Consider the following 23,725-nt stretch of genomic DNA (forward strand, 5'->3'; position numbering starts at 1 on the left):
GGTAATAAAATAATTGAAAATTTGCTTTATTGAAAGACATTGGGGAATATGTGCTCATAAATGTTAGGAGTTAGTACTGTAGTTATAAAAGATTAGTATTCTTTAAAACAAAATTCAAATGCATGTCAGCGCTTTAAATCTTACCTGGCTGTATGTATCCCATCACTCGATATCCCACATTTTTTCATTTGAACTGAAAAATGACAGTTAAAATTGAACATTGGGAAATGTAAGGTTTGCATTTGGGTAATAGTAATCCCCAGTTATTATTAATTACAATTATATATTAATGCGTTTGATTATGAAAAGGACTTGGATATAGCCATGCAGTCCAACATAAAGTTCTCTCAACAGTGTAGACAGTTTGCCAGAATAGTAAATGGTGTTTTACCTATAATGTATGGGAATTTTACTAATAGGAACAAAGAAGTAATTACAGTGCCACCATCATGTAACTTGCCTCTTTATACCTTAGCTTCGGATTTACTGCGGGTATGATCATATCCCCCAAAACGAATTATAAAAAGAAAAGTAGTGTGTTCAAAGAACTAGCAGTTTCATATTGGAAACTGGAAAAAGTGAATATTGTATATATTCATATCTACTGTACATCCCACTACCATCAACCCCTGGCATTACTGCTGTGAAGGGCTTATTGTATATACCATGTTTGTATACAATAAAGATTATATATATATTTCCAAAAGGGGGAAATTAGTTAAAAATTGGCTGTAATTCACTTCTATGTATTCAATTGCAGAAATTTTTGTAAACAGCAGGACTCATCAGAGACTGATTAATTTAAACACCCAGTTTCTCCCTTCAACAGAAATGCAATAAAAGAGTATATCAGAGGAACGCTAATTACAAACGACCACCCTCTGGAGGGAAATACAGCTACTGTTTGTCAAATATTACATTAGTTACAAAGTAATTTTTTTGTGAACATCACATAACATCCTTTCGTTGACTAGAAATTACACTTAGGATATCAAAAACTGCTAAAAGCCAAACTAGACAAAAATATACATGAACTGACAAGTGATATAGGGAGAAATCATGACTTTACTTCAGCATTGTGATATGCTGGACAGTTTGGTTTTGATTTAGTTTTCTCAAAACATGGTAAATTCTAGGGCATACAGAAATACATGACAAAATTAGTTAATCAGTAGGACTGAAGTCATGGCCATCAAAAGAAAAAAAAAAAAAAAAAATTATAGCTGAAGAAGAAAAGTTAAAGATTACCAAACGAGTTAAGGGTGGTGAAAAAAAATGTAGCATATTTTGTGAGTGTGGAATTCCGGAAGGAAAGATCTGTGGTTGGATGAAAGAAGAAAAATTGCATTCATTCATAGACTCCTCAGAAGATGAAATAGGCCTCCAAAGGAAGAAAACTAGACTTTGAGAAAACAGTGATATGGACTGATGCTTATCAAATTATTTCTACAGAAGAGTAGTGGAGCAATGATAAATGGGGTAATTTTGAAAATATAGGCACTTAAATTTCATAAGCTGTTTGGCATAGATGAAGACATATTTTAAGCTTCTGAAGGGTGGTTTTGGAGATGGAAGACTCATCATGGAATATCTCAGATTAGCCTTGTAGGCGAATCTGCATTTGGTGACATTACAGCAGCAGAAGCATTTCCTGACTTTCTGCAGAATGTGATTCAAGATGATGACTTCACAAATGAACAGTTGTACAACTGTGATGAAACAGCACCATACTGTAAACTCCTCCCCAATGAGTTACCGTATATTTAAAAGGCACCCAACAAATTGGACATAAAAACTAATAAAGAGAGAATTACTATGCACAAACAAAACTAGAAATCATGAATTAAAGCCATTGTGCATCAGTAAAAGTTGGAGTCCCTTGTGTTTTAAGTGTGTCACCATGAAATCTCTACTTGTGATTTTTAAAAATAGCTCCAATGATTGGATGACAAGTGATATTTTTGCTTCATGGTTTGAGAGTGAGTTTGTACCTTGGGTAAGGCACTACCTACTTTCTAAAAAAACATGAAGAAAAGACTGTGTAACTGTTGGATCACTGCCCAGCTCATCCTTTGGTTGTCCTGAAATTGAAAGGTGGTAAGATCAGCATTGCATTTCTGCCAAGGAACACAACTGCATTAATTCAGCCCATGGATCAGGGCATTATTCGAGCCTTCAAAGCCTACTAATTTTGGTGAGCTACTTGCTGGTGTTGTGAACTCAGAAATTCAAGTTCTAGAATTTCTGAAATCATTAACACTGAAAGACATACAAAATAATAAAAATTGCATACAACATTGGATTAGTGTGGGAGAAAGTAAGTTCAACAGCAATTGAAAACTGCTGGAAAAAATGTATTGGAAAATATGAGATCACTAATAATAGCTTTAATTTGATTGCAGCATATTCAGAACAAGAAGCAAAGGCTGCCCGTAATGTATTTGGTAGCAATCTTGGAGCAAATGACCTGGCTGCTTGGATTGAGGTGGATGTGGGAGCCCAGTTGCTCATTACCTGAGCGAGGAAGAAATCACAACCTTTGTGAACAGTGGGAAAACAATTGACAGACAAGGTCAGTGACATAGATAATGTGGATGACTTGTGTAAGGAAAAAGCACCAGAAATTAACAAAGTGCTTGAAAATAATGATGTGATGGAATGGTTAGAATGTCAGAGTGATAGTGAACATCTTCATTTATTGTATCTGACCATTATTAATGTACTGAAAAAATGCTGTCATCAGTTTTAATAAACTAAATTACATGATTATTTCAGAATGGATGCATAAAATGTAAGTCCATTATAGATTGTGTATTAGTAGAATGTAAAGGAAATGATATAACCCCTTAATACTTTGTCGTTTAGTCTGTATACTCGTAAAACATTATTTACGTAAAATAAATACGTAAAAACGTATTTATTTACTAAGTAAAGTGTATCTATGTTATAAAAAAAGCTGGGGAAATATGGTAAAATTTTTTTGGCTATAACACAATATTTTTGCTTTGCTTATAACCTGGGTATTAAAGTTGTCGTGTGACACCCAACTTATATCAAGGTTGCACTGTATTTATATGGGTTTCAAAGTCTTAAAGTCAAGTGTCTACACTTGATTTCATAGAGGTAGTTAAGTAAAGGCATGAGTAAATTTAATAATTCAGAAATTTTTTTTTTTTTATTTTGTAGGTCGCACAGGACAGAGGACATTTACATAAGCAACAGGAGGATGGCTTTAGACTGGATATACAAAAATTCTTTTTTAGCCAAGGTGTCATTTACTGTTGGAACAAATTGCCACCTAATCATGTAGAAATAGAGCTTATGTAAATTTAAGGAAGGTTTAGACATGTTACTTAATTGAAACCAAGGTGGCTTTTTTTTTGGCCATGCCTAGCTTCCTTGCATCAATTTGCTTTTTAATACTGATAGCATAATTTTTATATGCAGAAAAATAGCAAACTGCCAAGACATTAATTTTGTACCTATAAATAGTTTAAAACTAGTGGAAATTGCAGGTAGCAATGATGTGTGCATTTTAGCATGAAACATTACACGAGATGGAGTAGTACATTGGAATGTATTCTCCATTTTTATATAGATTCATGAAGAATTTGAGCTGCCCCCCCCCCATTTGGATTTGATAGGATGCTTGTACTTTTTGATATTTCTCAAATTGCATCATTGCAGCTTTTGAAATATTCATATTAAGTTTTGCTGTATTATTTTAAGACAGAGTAGTTTTTATTTTATATTTTTTTATAAGGTGATTATTTTGCAAAAAGCACAAGACTACATTTAAGATTCACTAGTGAACGGGTTAGTGCCATTACACCATATTTTGTTCATAGTGAACTGCCAAAGTAGATAAATTGGCATAGTTTTAATTGTATCTCATACTGTGAATACCTTCACAACAAGTTGCCATGGTATTGCACTACCTCAAATAAGTAATGCTTCACCAATGGAGAAGATTGATGTTAATTATTCTCGGCAGATACTACAACCCAGATGGCACTGTTTCAAGGCTTGTTGGCATGTCCTTGGTGGGTGGGTAAGTACTCTGGTTTTGCAATTATGCATTTGACAGTCCAGTTATAAAGTTTAACTCCCCAATATGAGAGATGCCTGATGGTGTGCAATAGTGTAAACTAAGGTGATTATTTTGCCTAAAGCATGAAACTACACATAAGATTAATTAATGAACGGGTGCCATTGCACCATGTTTTGTTCATAGTGAACTGCCAAAGTAGATAAATTGACATCATGTTAACCCATTTACTAGTGAATCTTACACATAATCTCATGCTTTATGCAAAATAATCACCTTAGTTTACACTATTGCACACCATCAGGCGTCTCATATATTGTGGAGTTAAACTTCATAACTGGATTGTCACGATTGCAACATTGGTGAGGTTACTTATTTGAGGTAGTGCAATACCATGGCAACTCGTTGTGAAGGTATTCAGAACATGAGATAAAATTAAAATGATGCCAATGAATCTACTTCGGAAGTTCACTACGAACAAAATATGGTCAATGGCACTAACCTGTTCACTAGTTTGTTTCACTAAACTTCATTATATTTTCTTAGATTTAAAAACAACCGTGATGAGTGTCTAAAAAGTAGAATGCAAAGAGGACTATTATGCTGATTCATTTATTCATTGACATAGGGATACATTGCTACACAGAATAGTGGTATCATTGGTGCACAAAATTTTTTGTGCTGTAATACCTAAACTAACAGTATATTTGTCACACTCTATATTAACTGATAAGTTTGTCATTGCTCCTACTTTAATATTTTTATACAGTGAATTCCGGTTAATTGGGCCACCGGTTAATCGGGGCAGCCGCTTATTTGGGGCAAATTATGAAGAACAGGAACAAAACAAATATTTAGCCTGAATTTGTTCCGCTTATTTGGGCCAACTTGCCACTTAATTGGGGAAATGAAGGTCTTGATTGAGCAATAAACTAATTTAGATGGTTCATAACAAAGAGATCATGTAGGCAGCAGTGGAATCAGTTATTGTGAAGTATAGATTTTTACGTTTGTTCTGTGTCGTGGTAATCGGATTCTGAAGAAATTTTGCTTGCAGTTGTTTACGATCACACTAGGTATATATGTATACATCTTGTGGGTTAGAATAGATTAAAAATTGTACCAAACAGTGCACTGATTTTGGTTTCCGCCTCCCCTTTTTTTCAGTACATTTAAGACCCCTGTCAAGATGCCACATAAAGATTTGTTGCTTTCAGAAAAAAATCGCTATTCTTGACAAGATAAAGTCAACCTCCTAACATCAGTCATCGTCAGCTAGCAGAGATAATAAAGGTGCCAAAATCTACAATTTCACGACTGCTACAGCAACAAGAAAAACTTAGAGAGGAGTGGACGTTGCGCGTGGATTTAAAGAAAACATCTCATAAGCGAAAGAGGGAAGGCAAATATCCAGACATCGAAGATCCTTTGAAGCAATGGTTTTCCACTGTATCTAAACGAGGAGTGCGTGTAAGCGGCCCTATACTAAAAAACAAGTCAGAAGAGTTTGCCAAAAAGCTAGGTCACGTAAATTTCAAAGCGACGGATGGTTGGTTGTCTCGATAGAAGTGTAGACATGACATTAGTTACAAAAAAGCACATGGCGATAAGGACACTGCTGATGCTACGAGTGCTGAGCAATGGAAATGTGAAAAACTGCCAGAGTTGCTTAAAAAATTTAGTGGGGATGACATTTACAATGCCGATGAAACAGGTCTGTATTATCGTGCTACGCCGGATGGTTCCCTCAGCTATCAACACATAACACTGTCTGGTTCAAAGAAAGCAATGGATCCTGTAACAGTGTTGTGCTGCTCAAACATGTCAGGAAATGATAAACTCAAACTTTTGGTTATTGGTAAAAGTGCCAAACCTCGTTGTTTCAAGGGGCTTACAATAGGCAGTTTGCCAGTTTCGTATTATGCCAATAAGAAGGCGTGGATGACCACATATATTTTTATGCAATGGCTAATGAATTGGGACGCGGAACTGCAACGGAAGTCCAGAAAAATTCTGTTGATATTGGATAACTGCTCCGCACACTCTAACGTAGCTGGTTTAAAAAATATTGAACTGGAATTTTTAGCCCCCTAACACCACATCCCTGATACAGCCTATGGACACGGGAATTATAAAAAATTTGAAGACCTATTATCGCAGAAAGCTGGTTAATCACATCCTTGAAGCAATTGAGGAAAATCTGATGACATCATCTTCGAAATCAATAGAGGTTAGTGCAAAAGTTTCAATGTTAAAAGCTGTACAATTTATCGTCGATAGCTGGCAAGGAATAAGCAGCAAAACAATTCAGAATTGTTTTGCCAAATGTGGTTTCATGACTAATTGTGATTCAGAAGCGATAAGCTGTACAGAAAATGAAATGGCTTTGGAACTGCAACAGGCCCAAAATTGTGAAGAATTTTTAACGATTGACGATAACCTTCAATGTCACGATGAAAATGAAGATTATGAGGAAATGATTATTAAACAAATTGTGGCAAAACACTCAGAGACACCAAAAGACCAAGAAAATGATGATGGTGATATACCTAAGCGAGTGACTAACCAGGATGCCAGGAAATGTATCGCTGAATTGAGATGTTATTTCATGGAGGAAGGCAATGAAGGCAGTCCTTGATCAGCATTAGATACCTGCGCCGACCTTGTTCAATTGCAGTTCATAAAGAGAACACGTCAGGGTACACTTCATAATTTTTTTCAAGTAAGAACCCTTAAGTAATGTGTAACCTTTGCTTGACACGGACATTATTCTGTACTGTATCTTCATTTTACATATGTACATACGTACATTTTGTTTGCTTTTAGCTTTAGTTATTTTTAAATAAATGTTTGTACCAATTTAACTTAAATACAGTGTGCTTTCTTTAAATACCATATTCCCTTTATTTTATTCATACCTTTTTTTCCTCTGTTAGAATGTGCTTTTCAGCTCATTAAAATTTCGCTTAATTGGGGCAGCTGCTTAATTGGGCCAAAGTGATCTGTCCCGATGTGTTCCAATTAACTGGAATCGACTGTATTTGTGTATGAGGGATATACAAATGTGTGTCAAAAAACTAATAAAAATTAAAATAATATTATTGATTTATATATATGTATGTATACACATAGATAAAATATAAAACAGTTTAATTAATATGCATGTAAATTAAAACTATTTTGTTCATTCTCTTAAAGGAAATTATTTTAAATTTTGTGCAGCTGACTGCTTTCCTCATTTTATCAACATTTTATCTACAGTAATGCTAAGCTAGAAATTTTTTTGCAATCCACAAAAGGTTGTACTCACAGTATGCTCACCACTGTTCCACTTAATCATCACCATAATATAGGTATTTATTTTATCAGTCAAGTGCATGAATAGCTGATATAAAGAAATTGCAGCCAGGTTGTTATTGCTTGTATGACAGCACCATCAGATGCAGGTTTTCCCTTACTGGTATTAATTTAAAGTCGCCAAAAGAATTAATAATTTGAAGGATGAAGATCTAGTCTATGTAGTAAGTGTGCCAAACTTTTCACTCATATTGTTTGAACTGTTTGTGGGTTGACATAGTTATGTGTGATGTGGTATTAGTATAGAGTAAGATCACATTCTTGTGGCAGCAATGCTGACCTCTTTCAGTTAGCAGAATACATCAGTTTATTGATTGTTAGGTAGAAATGGGTAGCATTGATTAGTACTAATAGTAGTAGCAAAGGAAGTAAGTAAGTAGACTTGCATCAGCCAAAAAAAGTAGGGGAGAACATATCCTCCTCTTTTGTATAGTGACTCCAACTAGATTTAAACGAACTTGAGGTATTCCAAATGCAATGCCTGCGGCAGTTCCTGGGCATCTCACTTCGTGACTGCATTACTAATGATACCATCCGCGCCAGATGCCAACAGCAACTAACCATCGCTGACCAAATCCAGAAGCGAAGGCTTAGATGGTTTGGACACGTATGTAGAATGGCCGCGAATAGAATACCATCCACCTCCTTTGGAGACAACGACCCACACAGTGGAGCATTCAACGGACTGCACCTAGGAAAACGTGGGCCAAGCAAGTGGAAAATGACCTGAAGAGCCGACGTCTCGACCTTAATCAGGCCAGGACTGATGCCATGGATCGTAAAGCATGGAAGAACATCACAGAGCAAGTCGAAAACCCTGCAGCACCTACAGCAGCGTACTGGTTGCGTGGACAACCGCCTCCTCCAGCCGCCAGCTAAGGATCGAAGAAGAAGAAGACTCCAACAATTCGGCTAGTCTTTTTTTAAAATTTATTCAGACTACCCACATCCATAACACCAGATGAAAGTTTGTTCCCACAATTGGTTACTCTGACTGAAAACAAATTTTTGCACAACTATCCTACAACCATCCAATTTCAATTTGTCCTCTTGTGTATGTTGTCCAAGAAAGGATCCTATCAGCATTTAGTTTACTCAATCCATTTAAAGCCTTAAATGGTTTGAGTAAACTAAATGCTGTAAAATAAGCCCTGAGATGAAGTCATCATTCAGGTCTCCTTGTAGATGTCTAGTTTCCAAGCACTGCAATTTGCAGAACTGACTAATCTTGTTGCTCTTCTCTGCACCCATTCCAACAGATACACTTACTTCCTAAAATGAGGCTTCCAAACCTGTATGCAGTACTCAAGATGTGGCCTAATCGTTGAAATGAAGAAAATTGTATTACCTTATTTTTATGGAACTTACCTCCCAACCTTTGGTGGGAGGTAAGTTCAGTAAAAATAAGGTAATCCAATTTTCTTCCTGTCAGTTTTATCCCTGGAACTTAAACAGTATGATTATTAGTCCTAATCATTGCCTTCTACAATGTCATAATTACCTCCTTGTCCTTGCTGGCAAAATTCCTGTATATTATTGGCAGGACCCCGTCAGCTATCCTAGCAGCCTACCTGAATTGCTCAGAGAACTTGATGTCAGACTGCAATTACTTCTAAGTCCTTTTCATTCTCCACTATCTTCAGTGTGATACTAACCAGTTGGCATGTTATTTTATGATTATTGTGACTCATACATATCTCACAGTTACCATTGTTAAACTTCTATTTCCACTTCTAAGGCCATCTAAATTTTCTAGATTAATCATACTAAGTAGTATGATTAATCTAGAAAAATTAGATGGACTGAGAAATTAGTTAGAGTAATCATACTAATGTAATGTGATTACTCCCATTAACTATCCTTGATTTCTTAACAATTCTGCCAGACTTTATACATCTGCAAACTTAAACATTAAGTTTGATATGATTTCATCAGTATAATTAATAAGTATTAAAAGGAATAAAGGGTCCAGCGCTGAACCATGAGGGACTTCACTAATAATATTAGCCTGAGAAGAGCAATGCCTATTAATAGATACCAGTGTTCTCCACAGGACCCATTGAATGGGCACACTGCCCGATGAATTTAACTGACTGCCCGGCTAAAATTTAAGTGATTCTCGTGGTACCGTATGGTACTGCTCACTGATCTCGATCAATATTAATTCGAATATACTCTGCGATTGAGGTCATTGCGACAGGAGCATATAATGTTAAATTATGCAATTAATTTTTGCTTTGGATGGCTTAAGTCACATTTATAAATAACAGAAAAATTTTTAATATTTCGAAATATTACACTTCCCCGCCCGGCTACTTCATAATACCACCCGGCTGGCAAATTTTTCTGGGAAGAACATTGGATACCTTCTGTCTTCTACCACTCAGCCATCCTTTTATCCATAGGCAGTAACTTGTCTCTAATGCCATATTGCTCCAATTTTTACGGCAATCTTTCATTTTGAAACAGTGTCAAAAGCTTTACTGAAATCAAAGTATATGGTGTCAAAATTATTTTTTGCATCCAGTTCTTTTGTTACTACATCATAGTAGCTAATCAGATTGGTTAGACAAGGTTTCCCTTTAGCAAATTCATGCTGGATTGCCATATAACTGCATTACTTCTTTAACTACTTACTCCATTATTTTCCATGTAACTGAAGAACTGTAATTATAGTCCTGCTTAAAGGACTAATTCTTCACTTTACTTTTTGATCCTTCTTTGTGAATACGAAAGACATTTCGTATCTCCAATCCACATGGACTGTCCCCTAAATCCAAGGTTGCTCTCATAGTTTTATCTAAGGGTTTGATTACCTCTTTTGCTGCTTCTATTAATATAATTGAATAGATCCCATCAGCCCCAGGGCCCTTGTTTACTTTTAACTTTGCCAAATTTTCTTCATCTTTCTTCTGAGTTATAAAATGATTTAGCTCCAATTTATAACTTGGTATAGCCTAGGAATATGTAAATCTGGTGTCTCCTCCAGAATAGTACACAGTGTACTATTCTGGAGGAGAGGATCATAGGAGAGGAGAGGAGTAACCATCATTGTTAGTAAGGCCATAAATTGGTCAGTTATTAACATTGTGCCTGTATCTGACTGAATCATTTTGCTACAACTTAAAAGCCCACCAGTTGATGTGAATTTTATTCAATTGTATGCACCAACAGCAGACAAGAGTGAAGAAAAGGTTGAAGACTTCTACAGTAAATTAAGAGGAGCACTCAAATATACAAAAAAGAGAGAGATGTCAACCTGGCATTGGGCAACTTCAATGCTAAGATCAGCAAGGGAAGAGTAGGAAGTATTATGGGGGAATATGGATTGGGTGATAAAAATAAATGTGGGGAGTGGCTGATTGAGTTCTGCCAAGAGGCAGAGATGGTTATATGTAACACATGGTACACTCTGCCAGCGAGAAGACTTTATACATGGAAATCACCTCAAGATAGTACAGAATGTCCGATATGAAACCAAACTGACTATATTTTAGTAAATAAAAGGTACTGAAATGGAATTAAATCAGTCAAAACATATCTGGGTACTGATATAAACTGATCATACCCTGCTATGTTCTAATGTAAAAATAAGGCTTAAAGCTGAGAAGAAATGTCGTCACAAGAAAAAGACAAATATTGATGGACTAAGGAATGAACAGATACATGGGCAAGCATGAACAATGTTGAACAATCAGTTACTGCAATGCAATATTAGCAAGAGTGATGTAGAAGTTAGTTGGGAAAGGATTAAAAGCGCAATTGTCAAAACTAGTGGAGAGATTTGGGAACAGTGAAAATGATGCGAAAGAAATGGATGATAGGGGAGATTTTGAGTCTGATGGATCATTGAAGAGCAGTCAAGAACAATTGTTTTGAATATGACAGAATTCAAAAATTGATCAAAATGAAGATAAAAAAAAGGCAAAGGAGGAATGGATGGAAGAATGATGTGAAGAAATTGAAATTTTACAACAAAAACATGACAAATTTATTTTGCACAGAAAGTTAAAGGAAACTGCAAGAATTTTCAAAATAGAGAACTGATCTCCATGAGAAATACTGAGAATGGTTTGCTCATGGACCAAGACAAAAAGTCAAGGCTTGTGAGGAATATGTTGGAGATTTGTTCAGTGATGTGGGTAGACTGGATGCGTTGGGAGATGGAACTGACATTGAAGGGTCAAAGATATTACAATCAGAGGTGTGCTCTGCCATCAAACAGGCATTGACTGGAAAAGCTCCTGGTCCAGATGAAGTTGAAACTGAGATGCTCAAACTTATTGATAATGATAGCATAGGAAAGCTTACTGACCTATTCAATAAGTTATACCAAACAGGATGATTGGCTTAAATCAACTTTTGTGACACTTCCTAAGAAAAGTAATCCAAAGCCTTGTGGTGACTTCTGACTAATCAGTCTTATGAATCACGTGCTGAAAATATTACTAAAGGTGATTCGAAACACATTTTCTAAATGTGAATTACGTGATTGGTGACATGCAGTTCAGATTCCGCAATGGCCTTGGAACTGGAGGGGCACTTTTCTGCATGCAAGTGGTACTACAGAGATGTAGATACTTAGGACAAGACATGTATGTATGTTTCATTGATTTTGAAAAAGCTTTTGACCGTGTACAATACAAAAGCATCATCAGCATGTTATAAAAGATTGGACTTGAAGGTAAGGACAGTGGAAACAGAGGGCAGTAATTAGAGTGTGGGACACTGAGAAAAAGGAGACTGAGATAGCAGAGGAGTTGGGCAGGACTGTATACTCTCACCACTACTTTTCAACATATACTCCAAATATATTTTCAGGGAAGCTTTAGAAACTTTGAAAACAGGCATAAAAGTAAATGGCCACATAATAAATAAAATTCGTTATGCTGATGATGCAACATTAATAGCAAGTAGCAACAAAGAACTGCAATAAAGGTTAGAATGAGTAAATACAGCATGTGAAGGTCAGGGCTTGCATATCAACATACAAAAAATAAAATTAATGATCATCAGTAGGACTGGAGCCGACGAGACAAATTTTGTTTTAAATGGCAAGAGTTAAAAGGTTCAAATACATCGGCTGTTGGCTAAATGAAAGTTTAGACCCTGATGAAGAGGTCAAGATCAGAATTGAGATGAGATTGTGAGATCCGGTTTCATGAAATATAAATCACTGGTTTTGGGGAAAAACCTTGCACTGGTAACTTGCATGAAGTTTGTTAGATTCTATGTGTGGCCACTACTTCTGTATAGAGTGGAAACTCGGACACTCAGGGCTTCAGCCATGAAGAGAGTGGAGTCCTTTGAGATGTGGGTATATAGAAGAATGCTGAGGATCTCCTGGATAAAGCGGATGACAAATGAACGAGTGCTACAAATTATAAAACATAATCGGCAACTGATGAGCATCGTGAAAAGACAGATGGCAAAATACCTGGGGCATATTATGAGAGGAAGGAAGTACGTCAAGATAGAAAAGGATGTCGAAAAGAGTTCAAAAAAAAGGTGATCGCCTACCTCTGAACCCAGAAATGGCACCAAAAGAAGATAGTTCTGGTATTCACATCTCTAAAAACTTCTTTGCACATGAATGCTGATGTAATATTTATTCAGTTTGTCAGCAGCATGAAGAGGATAATCAGTAGTTGTGCTATTCATATCTGAAGGGCCAATGTGGTTCATCCCTTTCCTTTCTAGTGTCAAGCAAAGAATTCTTTGCTTAACACTATAAAGAAAGGAATGAAACTTTCATGAGCAGAGAATTCTTTGCATTATTAGCCAAGGACTTCTCATAATTGCTAAGTCACTGGGGGGGGGGTTGCTCGCCTACCCCCTCCTTTGCATTATTAGCCAAGGACTTCTCATAATTGCTAAGTCACTAGGGGGAGGGTGCTTGACTACCCCCTCCTTAGTGACTTGATTGCAGACTAGTTTGTACTTACTGTAGATTTCTGTGTTCCCTAATAATTTATAATCGTCCCATTCATTTTTCTTCTCTCCCACAGTCTCGTGATTTCATCTGATATCAATTTAGGTGTAAACCTTGAACACTCTCTCTTTCTTAATAGAAAAAAAAAAAAAGCTTAGTACCTTTGATTACATCCCCGAATGCCTTCCATTTAGAGCCACCTAGTGGTTCATTTATGTGGATATTCTTTAATGCACGAAAAGTCATTGGTAATAATCAGATTAAGAGTATTGCTTTTTCTTGTTCCCTCTCTAAAATGCTGCTGTAGAAAACAGTTGTCCAATAAATCCACAAGTCTTGCTAGTGTGCGAGTGACTAACCCACAAGTTTCAGTCAATATCTGGAAAGTTAAAATCTCCCATTATAAGACATTCTGGTTTACTTGCCCACTCTGTTTCTGTGTATAGTTGTTCACGATGCTCATTACAGTCATTTGGCTTATAAAACACTTGTACTCTCATTTTGTTTTCCCAGTGCTTTCGTCACACCAAACCGACTCAGCATTGTATTGGCCACCCATGTCAACTTGCACTGCTTTAGATTCTATATGCTTCTTAACCAAGAGCATATCCTCCCATTCCTGCCCTGTCTATCCTTTCTGTACTATCCTTTATTTTGTATCTGTCCTTTTCCTTTCGGAGTTGAGCTAATGTTTAGGGGCCTGCTCCACCCTAGACATGTATATGGCCTTTCTGTACAGTTCTCTGTTGCAGATTAGTTGTCACTATGACTCATTTGGAGATTATTATTATTATTATTATTTGGTTTTTTTTTTTAGGAGCATTAGCAACTAAGGCCATATTGCTCCGGGATATGTGGTGGTCATTCCCTGACCTTCCCGCATCCTCCGTATTTGATGGTGAAGGGCTCGAACCCCGGTCTAATCAAGAAGCGTGTGCTACGCACTGTCATTTGGAGATGCCTTAGTTTCATTTCCATTGATGACTGGAGGAATTCCTAAAGTTCTCCTTAGTTATGGCTCTAGTTAGTTGATCTCAGGTAGAGGGAGTAGGGTCTCCTGGTCTGTTAGTCCAGGTTTTTTTTTTTTGCAAGCACAACTTGCAAATTAGCCTTTGAATATGTGCTTCCGCAGACATACATAACACATGTATGGTTATGAGTACACTTGGGGTTATTATTTACTACCAATATTTATTTTTAATCAGGCTAATCATGATTTTTTTTCTTTCTAAATTAATTTTTTCCCACTAGCTTAACTTCATAATGAATTCTGAAATCTTGGTAGTTGACTACTCTGTTATTTCTTTCAGTTATGTGGGGAGTTGGAGCAGATGTGGCCTTTCACAGACAACAATTAGGAGTCTATGTTCTGTATGTATATTATAATATAGCATTTTTAGCTTTCAAATTAGTTTTTATTATGAAAGTATCATGTACCATTATTATGCTTAAAAGTGTGCTGATTACATCATGTGGAATATTGATGCAGATAGATCTGTTATAATAAAATTGAAGTGCAGGGTGTTTATGAAGTTCTATCTCATTTTAAAAACACCATAAAAATGAAAAAAAAGAAATTGTCCTGGGGTTATCAGTAATTGTGTGAGAATAACTGCACGACAGACATTAACTTTTAACATTAGTTGCAACTCCTTTTGTGGACAAGAAAGACTTACAATTCAAGGATTTCCATTCTCCCAAATTCCATTAATCTCTGCCATATTAAGGTCAGTGAAGCTGCTAAGCAGAAATTATACATAGCCAGAAATTCTCTGAGTGCCAGTGGCTAATGTGAAGTGTGTCATCATTGAAAAAAAAAAAAAAAAAATTGTGTGTGCGCCCTGCAAGCACAAAAGACGTTTTATGTGTAAGCATCTTTGACGACACCTATTAAATTTTGAACAGCTAGAACCGAAATCATGGAGGATACAATTTATGCTCAAGCCTGCTACTTACTCTACTGAATCAATGTTAGTGATAAATAGAATACACACACTCGCTGCTTACTCTACTGAATCAACGTTTGAAAGAAGTTAGGCCAATAGCCTAATTACCCCTTTGTTGCAACCATTTGTTGAATAGTATGATTGCAACAATACAAGAATTTGTATTGTTACAATCATACTATCATGTTACTCTGTATTGCTTTGTTGCAAATTACACATGCAGAGCTACGAGATCTGCAAGGAACGACAGTATCCATGCATAATATGGTATTGAAACTCTGACTTGGCTCAGGATCTTAGCAAGTACAAGCTTGAGATGATAATGTTGCACATTCCATTTCACAATGAGAAAACAGAGATACTGTCAGAGATGAAATATGTCAAGATCTATGACAACAATGATGAGCTCATACTAGATCATAGATTGTAGGAATTGGACTTGGACATTCGAAAAACGATTGAAATGTGTAAGATGGTATGTCAATACAGTGATGATTGACCCTGACGAAGCATGCTTGGACATTCGAAAAATGATTGAATTATGTAAGATGGTGTGTCAATACAGCGATGATGTTGACCCTGACGAAACATGCGGTAATGAACTGCATGGTCTTGTAATGTGACTGCGGCCCCTTTCGAAACTTTTACAATCATCCAAACAGCGAGATGAATGAGGATCTAAAGCTCACCATGCTCAACTGACTCAGCACAATTGCACAATTGAAAACTTGAAGACCAACAAGGACTTCTGCAACTTAATGAGAATGGCCAATGACAAGCAAAATATTCTGCTCATACATGTAATTTGGAGCCTGTTATCTCCAAATTGAAAACCGATTCAAATATTCTTGGCCGGCCCAGCTGGTTGCAGAAAAACATTTATGATTTGCCTCTTGATGGAAATATACAATTGCTTCAGTAATATAGATGGGTACTATAACACCTACATTATATGCACTTCAACTGATAAGGCTGAAGTACATCTAATGTAATGATCTTGGATGTGCTCAGAGCTGGTTTATGGCAGCTCTAAACACATCCAAGGTCACTGTCCTCAAGATATCCATTTCTCTGGTTACCAAATGGTTTCTGCCATAGGTGGCAATGGTTAGTCCAAAGCCACCCAAGTGGTATGCCCTGAAACAAATGTTTTTTCTGCAATCAGCTGGTTCATGCCAGCTCTGAGCACATCCAAGATCACCTCCCATGATCGTTTGCTTTAAATTGTTTACGTTCCTTTAATTTTTGCAAGATATTCATTTCTCTGGTTACCAAAAGGTTTCTTCCATGGCACCTAAGTGGTATGCCCTGAATCATAAACTTTTTTCCTCAACCAGATAATCTCCCATGATCCTTTGCTTTAAATGTTTTAGGCCCCGGGTGCCAAGCGTTTCCGTGGCTAAGCGATTCTTGCGAGTTTATAAAGCGTTTTTCCTCCAAGTGACAGAGTTTTCCTTGTTTTTCTCTTAAAATTAATATTTTCTGTTAAGTAGCTCTACTTACTTAAAAACACTAAGAAGAGAGCCCAGAAGAAGGCAAGTACCTTTTTCTTTAATTTAGCTAGCTGTACTAACTTACTAACTCTACGCTTGGCCACCAAGCGGCACTGCTCCTGCCTCCCCGTGGCGGGGCCGGTAACCTGGGTGGTAAAGGCAAACCCCCAGGGCAAAAAGGAGCGATCATGGATAAAAATCATTATCCAAACTTAGAGCCTTTGAGCTCAAGAGCGGAAGATTCTAAACCTGACCATGACTCAAGTCAACCTAAAAGACTGCGAAGAGAAGCAGAATGTCATGACGATTGCCCAAACTTCCTGGTGATTCATTCCCTATCTGCCCAATCTGTGGGTAAGTTGTCACCATTCTTAATTCAGAAAATCTTGGAGTCAATTGCTGGATCACCAAAAATGGTTAAAAGACTGCAATCCGGAGACCTTCTGATAGAAAGAGCCACCTCAAAACATTCTGAGCGGCTGTTAAAAACAACAACATTTGGTGGGTTGACAGTAGAAATTACTCCCCACAAAACACTAAATTCATCAAAAGGTGTCATCAGCAAGTGGGACCTAATTACAGTCTCCGAAGAAGAACTACTCCAAGAACTCAGCAGTCAGAAAGTTGTAAATGTAAAACGGATCATGACGAAAAAAGATGGAAATCTTACTCCAACAAGATCCATCATTCTGACATTTAGCACTCCAGACTTACCATCCTCTATTAAAGCTGGTTATTTAAACTGCCGGATTCGACCATACATCCCGAACCCTGTTCGTTGCTTTAAATGTCAGAAATACGGCCATTCCCAGCAGGCTTGTCGAGGAGAAGCCATATGTCCCATCTGTGGCTCTAAAGATCACACCCAAGCGGATTGTTCAGTCAAAACTCCTGTTTGTCCAAACTGCAAAGGAAGTCATCCAGCCTTTTCCAAAACTTGTGAGCTATGGATAACAGGAAAGAAAATTCAAAAATACAAAATTGAAAATAAAGTCACTTTTCCTGAGGCACGTAGACAAGTTATGTCGACCATGCCTAGTGGTCGTTCTTATGCAGCTCGCACTAGAAACTTTGTTTCTACTGCAGCTCAAACGGATGTATCAGTTCCGCCTAACACCTCTCTAGCGAATTGGCTTAAATTTACACTTTCAACCTCTAAAAAAGATAATCCTCCGAAAAAAACTAGCGAAGCCACAAATACTCCAATCAGTATTCCCACTCATACCCCATTAGTCTCAGTTGAAAAAGAACAATTAAAATCTCACTCAGTCTCAAAAAAAATGGAATCGCCTACCAATAATATGGATGTAGATGAGCTGCTAAGAAACGAGGAGCCCATTCTAGAACTCCATGCAGGTGACACCATGGATATTGGACGCCCCACATTCCCAAAAAAAGACCGGAAGAAATGTCCCACGAACAAAAAACAGTCAGACGAATCATCCTCAGCTAAATCTAAATAATGTATAACATCATACAATGGAACTGCAGAGGACTAAGTAGTCATTCTGATGACTTAAGGGATTTACTAGCTAAATTCAATCCCATAGGTGTATCCCTACAGGAAACTTTCTTGTCACCCCAAATTTCACCAAAATTTTCAAATTATGTGATATACAGACGAGATAGGAGTTCAAACTCTCTTGCTCGTGGCGGAGTAGCTATTCTTGTTAACTCTGACATTCCATCCAGGCCGATCCAATTGAGAACCACTCTAGAAGTTGTCGCAGCTCATATTGCAGTTGGTATTTCAGTTACCCTTGTTTCCATCTATATTTCACCATCTCTACCACTTCCGCATTCAGAACTTGACAGCCTGATTTCACAACTCCCAACTCCAATTTGTCTCTTTGGTGACTTTAATGGACATCATCCATTGTGGGGGTCTACTACAATGGATAGAAGAGGCAAATTGATGGAGGAATTCATGAACAATAATGATCTTAATTTATTAAATTCTGGATCTCCTACTTACATACACCTAGCAACAGGATCTGTTTCTGCAATGGACTTGTCAATTTGTTCACCATCTATCTTTCCAATCATGACATGGTCAGTTTTAACCGATCCCTTAAACAGTGATCACTTTCCAATTATTTGCTCACTACAAACAAGAGTAACTCCGAATCCTGTTCAACGATCCAACTGGCAGTTTAAAAAGGCAAACTGGGGAGGCTATTCTGCCCAAATACTCTTAGACAGATGTTATGTTCAAAGACAACATATTGATGAAGTAAATACTTATATAATCAATCAGATTCTCACTGCAGCTAATGGTTCCATTCCAAAATCCACGCCTTATCACAAACACAGAAATAACTGGTGGAATACAGATTGTTTAATTGCCAAACAGGAAAAAAACCGTGCTTGGAATAATTTCCGTAAGTATCCCACCACTAGTAACCTAATTGCTTATAAAAAACTCAAAGCGAAAGCTAGACAAGTTAGGCGGAAAGCGAAACGGGATTCTTGGATTGCTTTTGCCTCAACCATTACCAAAGACACGGATACACGAGTCATCTGGAAAAGAATACAGGCATTAAATGGCAAATTTACTCGGCTGCCCACTCCGATACTTCATTGGAGAGGGAAAGACATTTCTACTCCTGAAGAAGTTGCAAATGCATTAGCAGAATCATTTGCAAAAATATCAGCTTCTGCCACCTATGCGTCCACCTTCCAGAACATCAAAGCAGGTGCGGAACGGTATAAAATCAACTTCTTCACGCGCCGCTCACTGCCGTACAACCAACCGTTTACATTAATAGAACTTCAAGAATCATTAAACAGATCTTCCAATAGCGCTGCAGGTCCAGATGGAGTTCATTACATTATGCTAAAGCATTTACTTGATGAAGACTTGAGAACTCTATTAATTTTTTATAATCGGATCTTCACCGAAAATGCCTATCCTTCTTCATGGCGCCATTCGTTCGTTATCGCCTTACCAAAACCAGGAAAAGATCCTTCCTGTGTTGAAAATTACAGGCCAATATCTCTTACGAGCTGCACGGGAAAAATTTTCGAAAGGATGGTTCATACTAGGCTCACCTACATCCTGGAGTCAGAGAATCTCCTTCCAGAACAACAATATGGCTTTCGGAAAAATAGATCAACGCTGGACGTGCTTATCAAAGCCGAATCTCATATCCGCAATGCCTTTTCATGAAACAACATCTAGTCATGGTCAATTTAGATCTTGAAAAGGCATTTGATACAACATGGCGTCATGGTATTATTAGGGACCTTTACCATCTGGGGCTTCGGGGCCATTTGCCGGAAACAATTCAAAATTTCCTGCAATTGCGCCCTTTTCAAGTCCGATACAAAAACGTCCTCTCTACATCTCACATACAGGAAGAGGGAGTTCCGCAGGGATCAATACTCAGTCCAACACTGTTTTCAATCCGAGTTAGCACAATGACACGAGATATCCCAAAAACTGTTCAAACTTATATGTATGCAGATGATCTTACCATTTCCTGTCAATCTCAAAGTATGAATACCATTGAACGGCAGCTACAACTAGCCATAACCAAAATAGAGGCCTGGACTTCACGGAACGGTTACAGATTGTCAGAAAAGAAATGCACTGTCACTCACTTTTGCAAGAAGCGAGCTCTCCATCCGGAACCTGAACTACAAATAAACAATACTCCAATCCCGCTTGTTAATACCGTTAAATTTCTTGGACTATTACTAGACCGCAAACTAAATTTCCAAGCTCACATCACTTATTTGAGAACTTCTTGTTTAAAGCATTTAAATATACTTCATTCGGTCTCATCTATGTCATGGGGAGCTGATCGGTGTACTTTGTTGCATCTTTATAGATGTTTAATCCGTTCACGACTAGATTATGGTTGTCCAGTGTATGACTCTGCCAGGAGCACTACTTTAAAACGGCTAAATATGATCCACCACAGTGCTCTGAGGACTGCGCTGGGAGCTTTCAGGACTTCTCCTATCCAAAGTCTATATATTGAAGCGCATGATCCCCCATTACATCTGCGTAGAAAAACACTATTGCTTCGCTACGCTGCTAAGATCCAGAGTCTACCATCGCACCCAAGTTGGGAGTATCTCTATAATACCCGTTGGGACGTCTTCTATGAGAGCAAACCAAATGAAAATAGACCCGCCTCTATCAGGATAAAAGAGCTTGTTCAGACTTGGAATATCAATTTAAATGAAATTTTCCAAGACACAACTACACCTGTTGCTCCGTGGACATATGCGTCTGTCTCTCAAGATACATACTTCCTCCAGTGGGGGAAAAATATACCTTCCTGCAATATCAGACAGTTACATTCAGCTCATGCTATGAACAACCATGCCTGTAAAATTTATACCGATGGTTCAAAAACTGAGAGTACGGTAGGTGCTGCGGCGGTTTTCCCTTTATGTACAATTTCAGCCACTCTACCGCTTGCCTGCAGCGTCTTCACAGCCGAATTATATGCCATTAAGTTAGCGCTTAGTAAGATAATTGAGCTTTCCATCTCATCTGCCATAATTTACACAGATTCTCTTAGTGCTGTCTCTGCCATAAGGAAGAATTCCTCCATTTCTCACCCTACATTGAAACAGATTCATTCCCAGCTATTCGTTTGCAGTGTGTCCAATCAATCAATCAGATTTTGCTGGATCCCTGGCTACTCAGGCATTCCGGGAAATGAAAGTGCTGACTTTGCCGCTAAACATCCGGAAACCACGCTCTCACAACATCCTCAGGTTCCTTTCTCTGATTTTAAGTCTGTCATAATGCAAAGCCTGCTACAATAAATGGTCACAGACCTGGAAAAGTGACACTAACAATAAACTATACCAAATAAAAGAAGACCCAAAGCTGTGGCTGTCTGGCTTCCGAAGAAACAGACGAGAGGAAGTAGTACTGGCAAGACTGAGAATTGGACACACTCACCATACTCATCTCTTCCTATTATTGGGAGAAAGCCCACCACAGTGCTCATCCTGTCAGACGCAACTTACAGTCCGTCATTTCCTGGTTGATTGTCCCTTGCATTCAACCATCCGGTCAAACACTTTTCAGTCACTGTCTACATTGAATATATCACCTGATTTATCTCGCATCTTAGGAAATGAAGCAAATATTGAAGAACTTTTATTATATCTAAAACATATTGGTTTGTATAGAAGTATATAATTTAATCTCTCTAGCAATACGTTTTTTGTAAATTAACGATTAGGAGACACAATTTGGCCGTAGTAGCCCTTGTGTCGTTAAACCGAACTACAACAACAATATTAAATGTCTTACTTTATTTTAAATTTGGCAAGATATCCATTTCTCTGGTTACCAAAAGGTTTCTGCCACGGATGGCAATGGTTAGCCCAAAGCCACCTAAGTGGTATGCCCCAAATCATAAACGTTTTTGCGCCATGAGCTGGTTGATACCAGCTCTGAACACATCCAACGTGGAAATTTATTTTAGCTGGTGCAGCATAAGCCTCAGGCTTCCTTGCCCTATATGTCTAGTAATAATAATAATAATAATAATTACCTCCCATGATCCTTTGCACGATCACATCCAAGTTCACCTAAAATGATTGCACCTTTGTGCATTCTCCTCTCCTAACCCCATTTTTCTTTGTTATGAAATGGAAATGATGTCATTTCCATGTTGCAAAATCATGACAAATTGATTTTACTACCGTCCAAAATGTAGTAATTGATCTGCAAGATAACCTCCCATGATCCTTTGCACAATCTCCTCGTCCAACTCCATTTTTCTTTGTTATGAAATGGAAATGACATCATTTCTGCATCTGAAAATCGTGACATGTTGATTTTACTACCGTTCGAAATTTAGTAGGTACCACCAAAGATGTTTACCCATCAAAAATGGTTCATAGATATGACCGTGTGTGTGTGTGTGTGTGCGTGCGTGTGTGCGTGCGTGCGTGAAAACTCACTGCATGTATATATTCTCCATTCTCACATAGTTTGATTGTATATATTCCTGCAGCTGTTCACACACCATTAGAGAGTTGCCTCATTAATTATATGAAAATTATTTCAAGTAGTCTTCTCTTTTAGTGAAGCGTTACTTATTCAAGGTAGTGCAATACATGGCAACTCATTGTGAAGGAAGAGCACAATATGAAATACAGATGAAATGATGCCTTTCAAACTACTAACATAGTTTTTTGTTTAACTGTTGTCTATGGTGTGTTACACCAATATTATATAGGTTATTATACTCTTAAAGATATGATGCCTTGTTGCATTTAATTTTACTTAAATATTATCACGACACCTTCTGGCATCTCTCGTATTGTGGGATTATCTTTGCAACTGGATTGTCATGTCTGCCAGGGTACCTGCCCACCCACCGATGAAAGACCAACAAGCCTTGAAACGGTGCCATGAGGTAGTGCAATACATGGCAACTCGTTGTGAAGGAAGAGCACAATATAAGATACAGGTAAAATGATGCCTTTCAAACTACTAACGTAGTTTTTTGTTTAAGAGCTTTGGGCTAACCATTGCCACCCATGGAAGAAACCTTTTGGTAACCAGAGAAATGGATATCTTAAGGACAGTGACCTTGGATGTGCTCAGAGCTGGGAAAAACCAGCCCTGAGCACATCCAAGATCATTACATTAGATGCACTTCAGCCTTATCAGTTGAAGCACATATAATGTAGGCATTACAGTAACCGTCTGTATTACTGAAGCGGTTGTATATTTCCATCAAGAGGTGATCATAAATATTTTTCTGCAACCAGCTGGGCCAGTCAAGAATATTTGAATTGTTTTGTCATCAAGTTTTTGCATTTCTTTGCAATTGTGCTGAGTCGGTTGAGCATGGTGAGCTTTAGATCCTCATTCATCTCTCTGTTGGGTCGATTGTAAAAGTTTTGAAAGGGGTCACAGTTGTGTTACAAGGCTATGCAGATCATTGCCGCATGTGTTGTCAGGGTC

General features: G+C 37.7%; 1 protein-coding gene across 1 annotated transcript in view; it reads left to right on the forward strand.

Annotated features, from left to right (window-relative positions):
• The window catches only part of LOC150089740 (transmembrane protein 72), a 110,143-nt gene that overhangs the window by 24,044 nt on the left and 62,374 nt on the right, over positions 1 to 23,725 (forward strand). Inside the window, exon 2 of the mRNA XM_090368775.1 lies at positions 14,648 to 14,708. Coding sequence (XP_090224901.1) covers positions 14,648 to 14,708 — 61 coding nt within the window. The remainder of the gene's footprint in view (positions 1 to 14,647; positions 14,709 to 23,725) is intronic.

The sequence above is a fragment of the Mastigoproctus giganteus genome, chromosome 2 (genome assembly GCF_048544385.1).
Source record: "Mastigoproctus giganteus isolate SK-2022 chromosome 2, ASM4854438v1, whole genome shotgun sequence".
Classification (NCBI taxonomy): Eukaryota; Metazoa; Arthropoda; class Arachnida; order Uropygi; family Thelyphonidae; genus Mastigoproctus; species Mastigoproctus giganteus.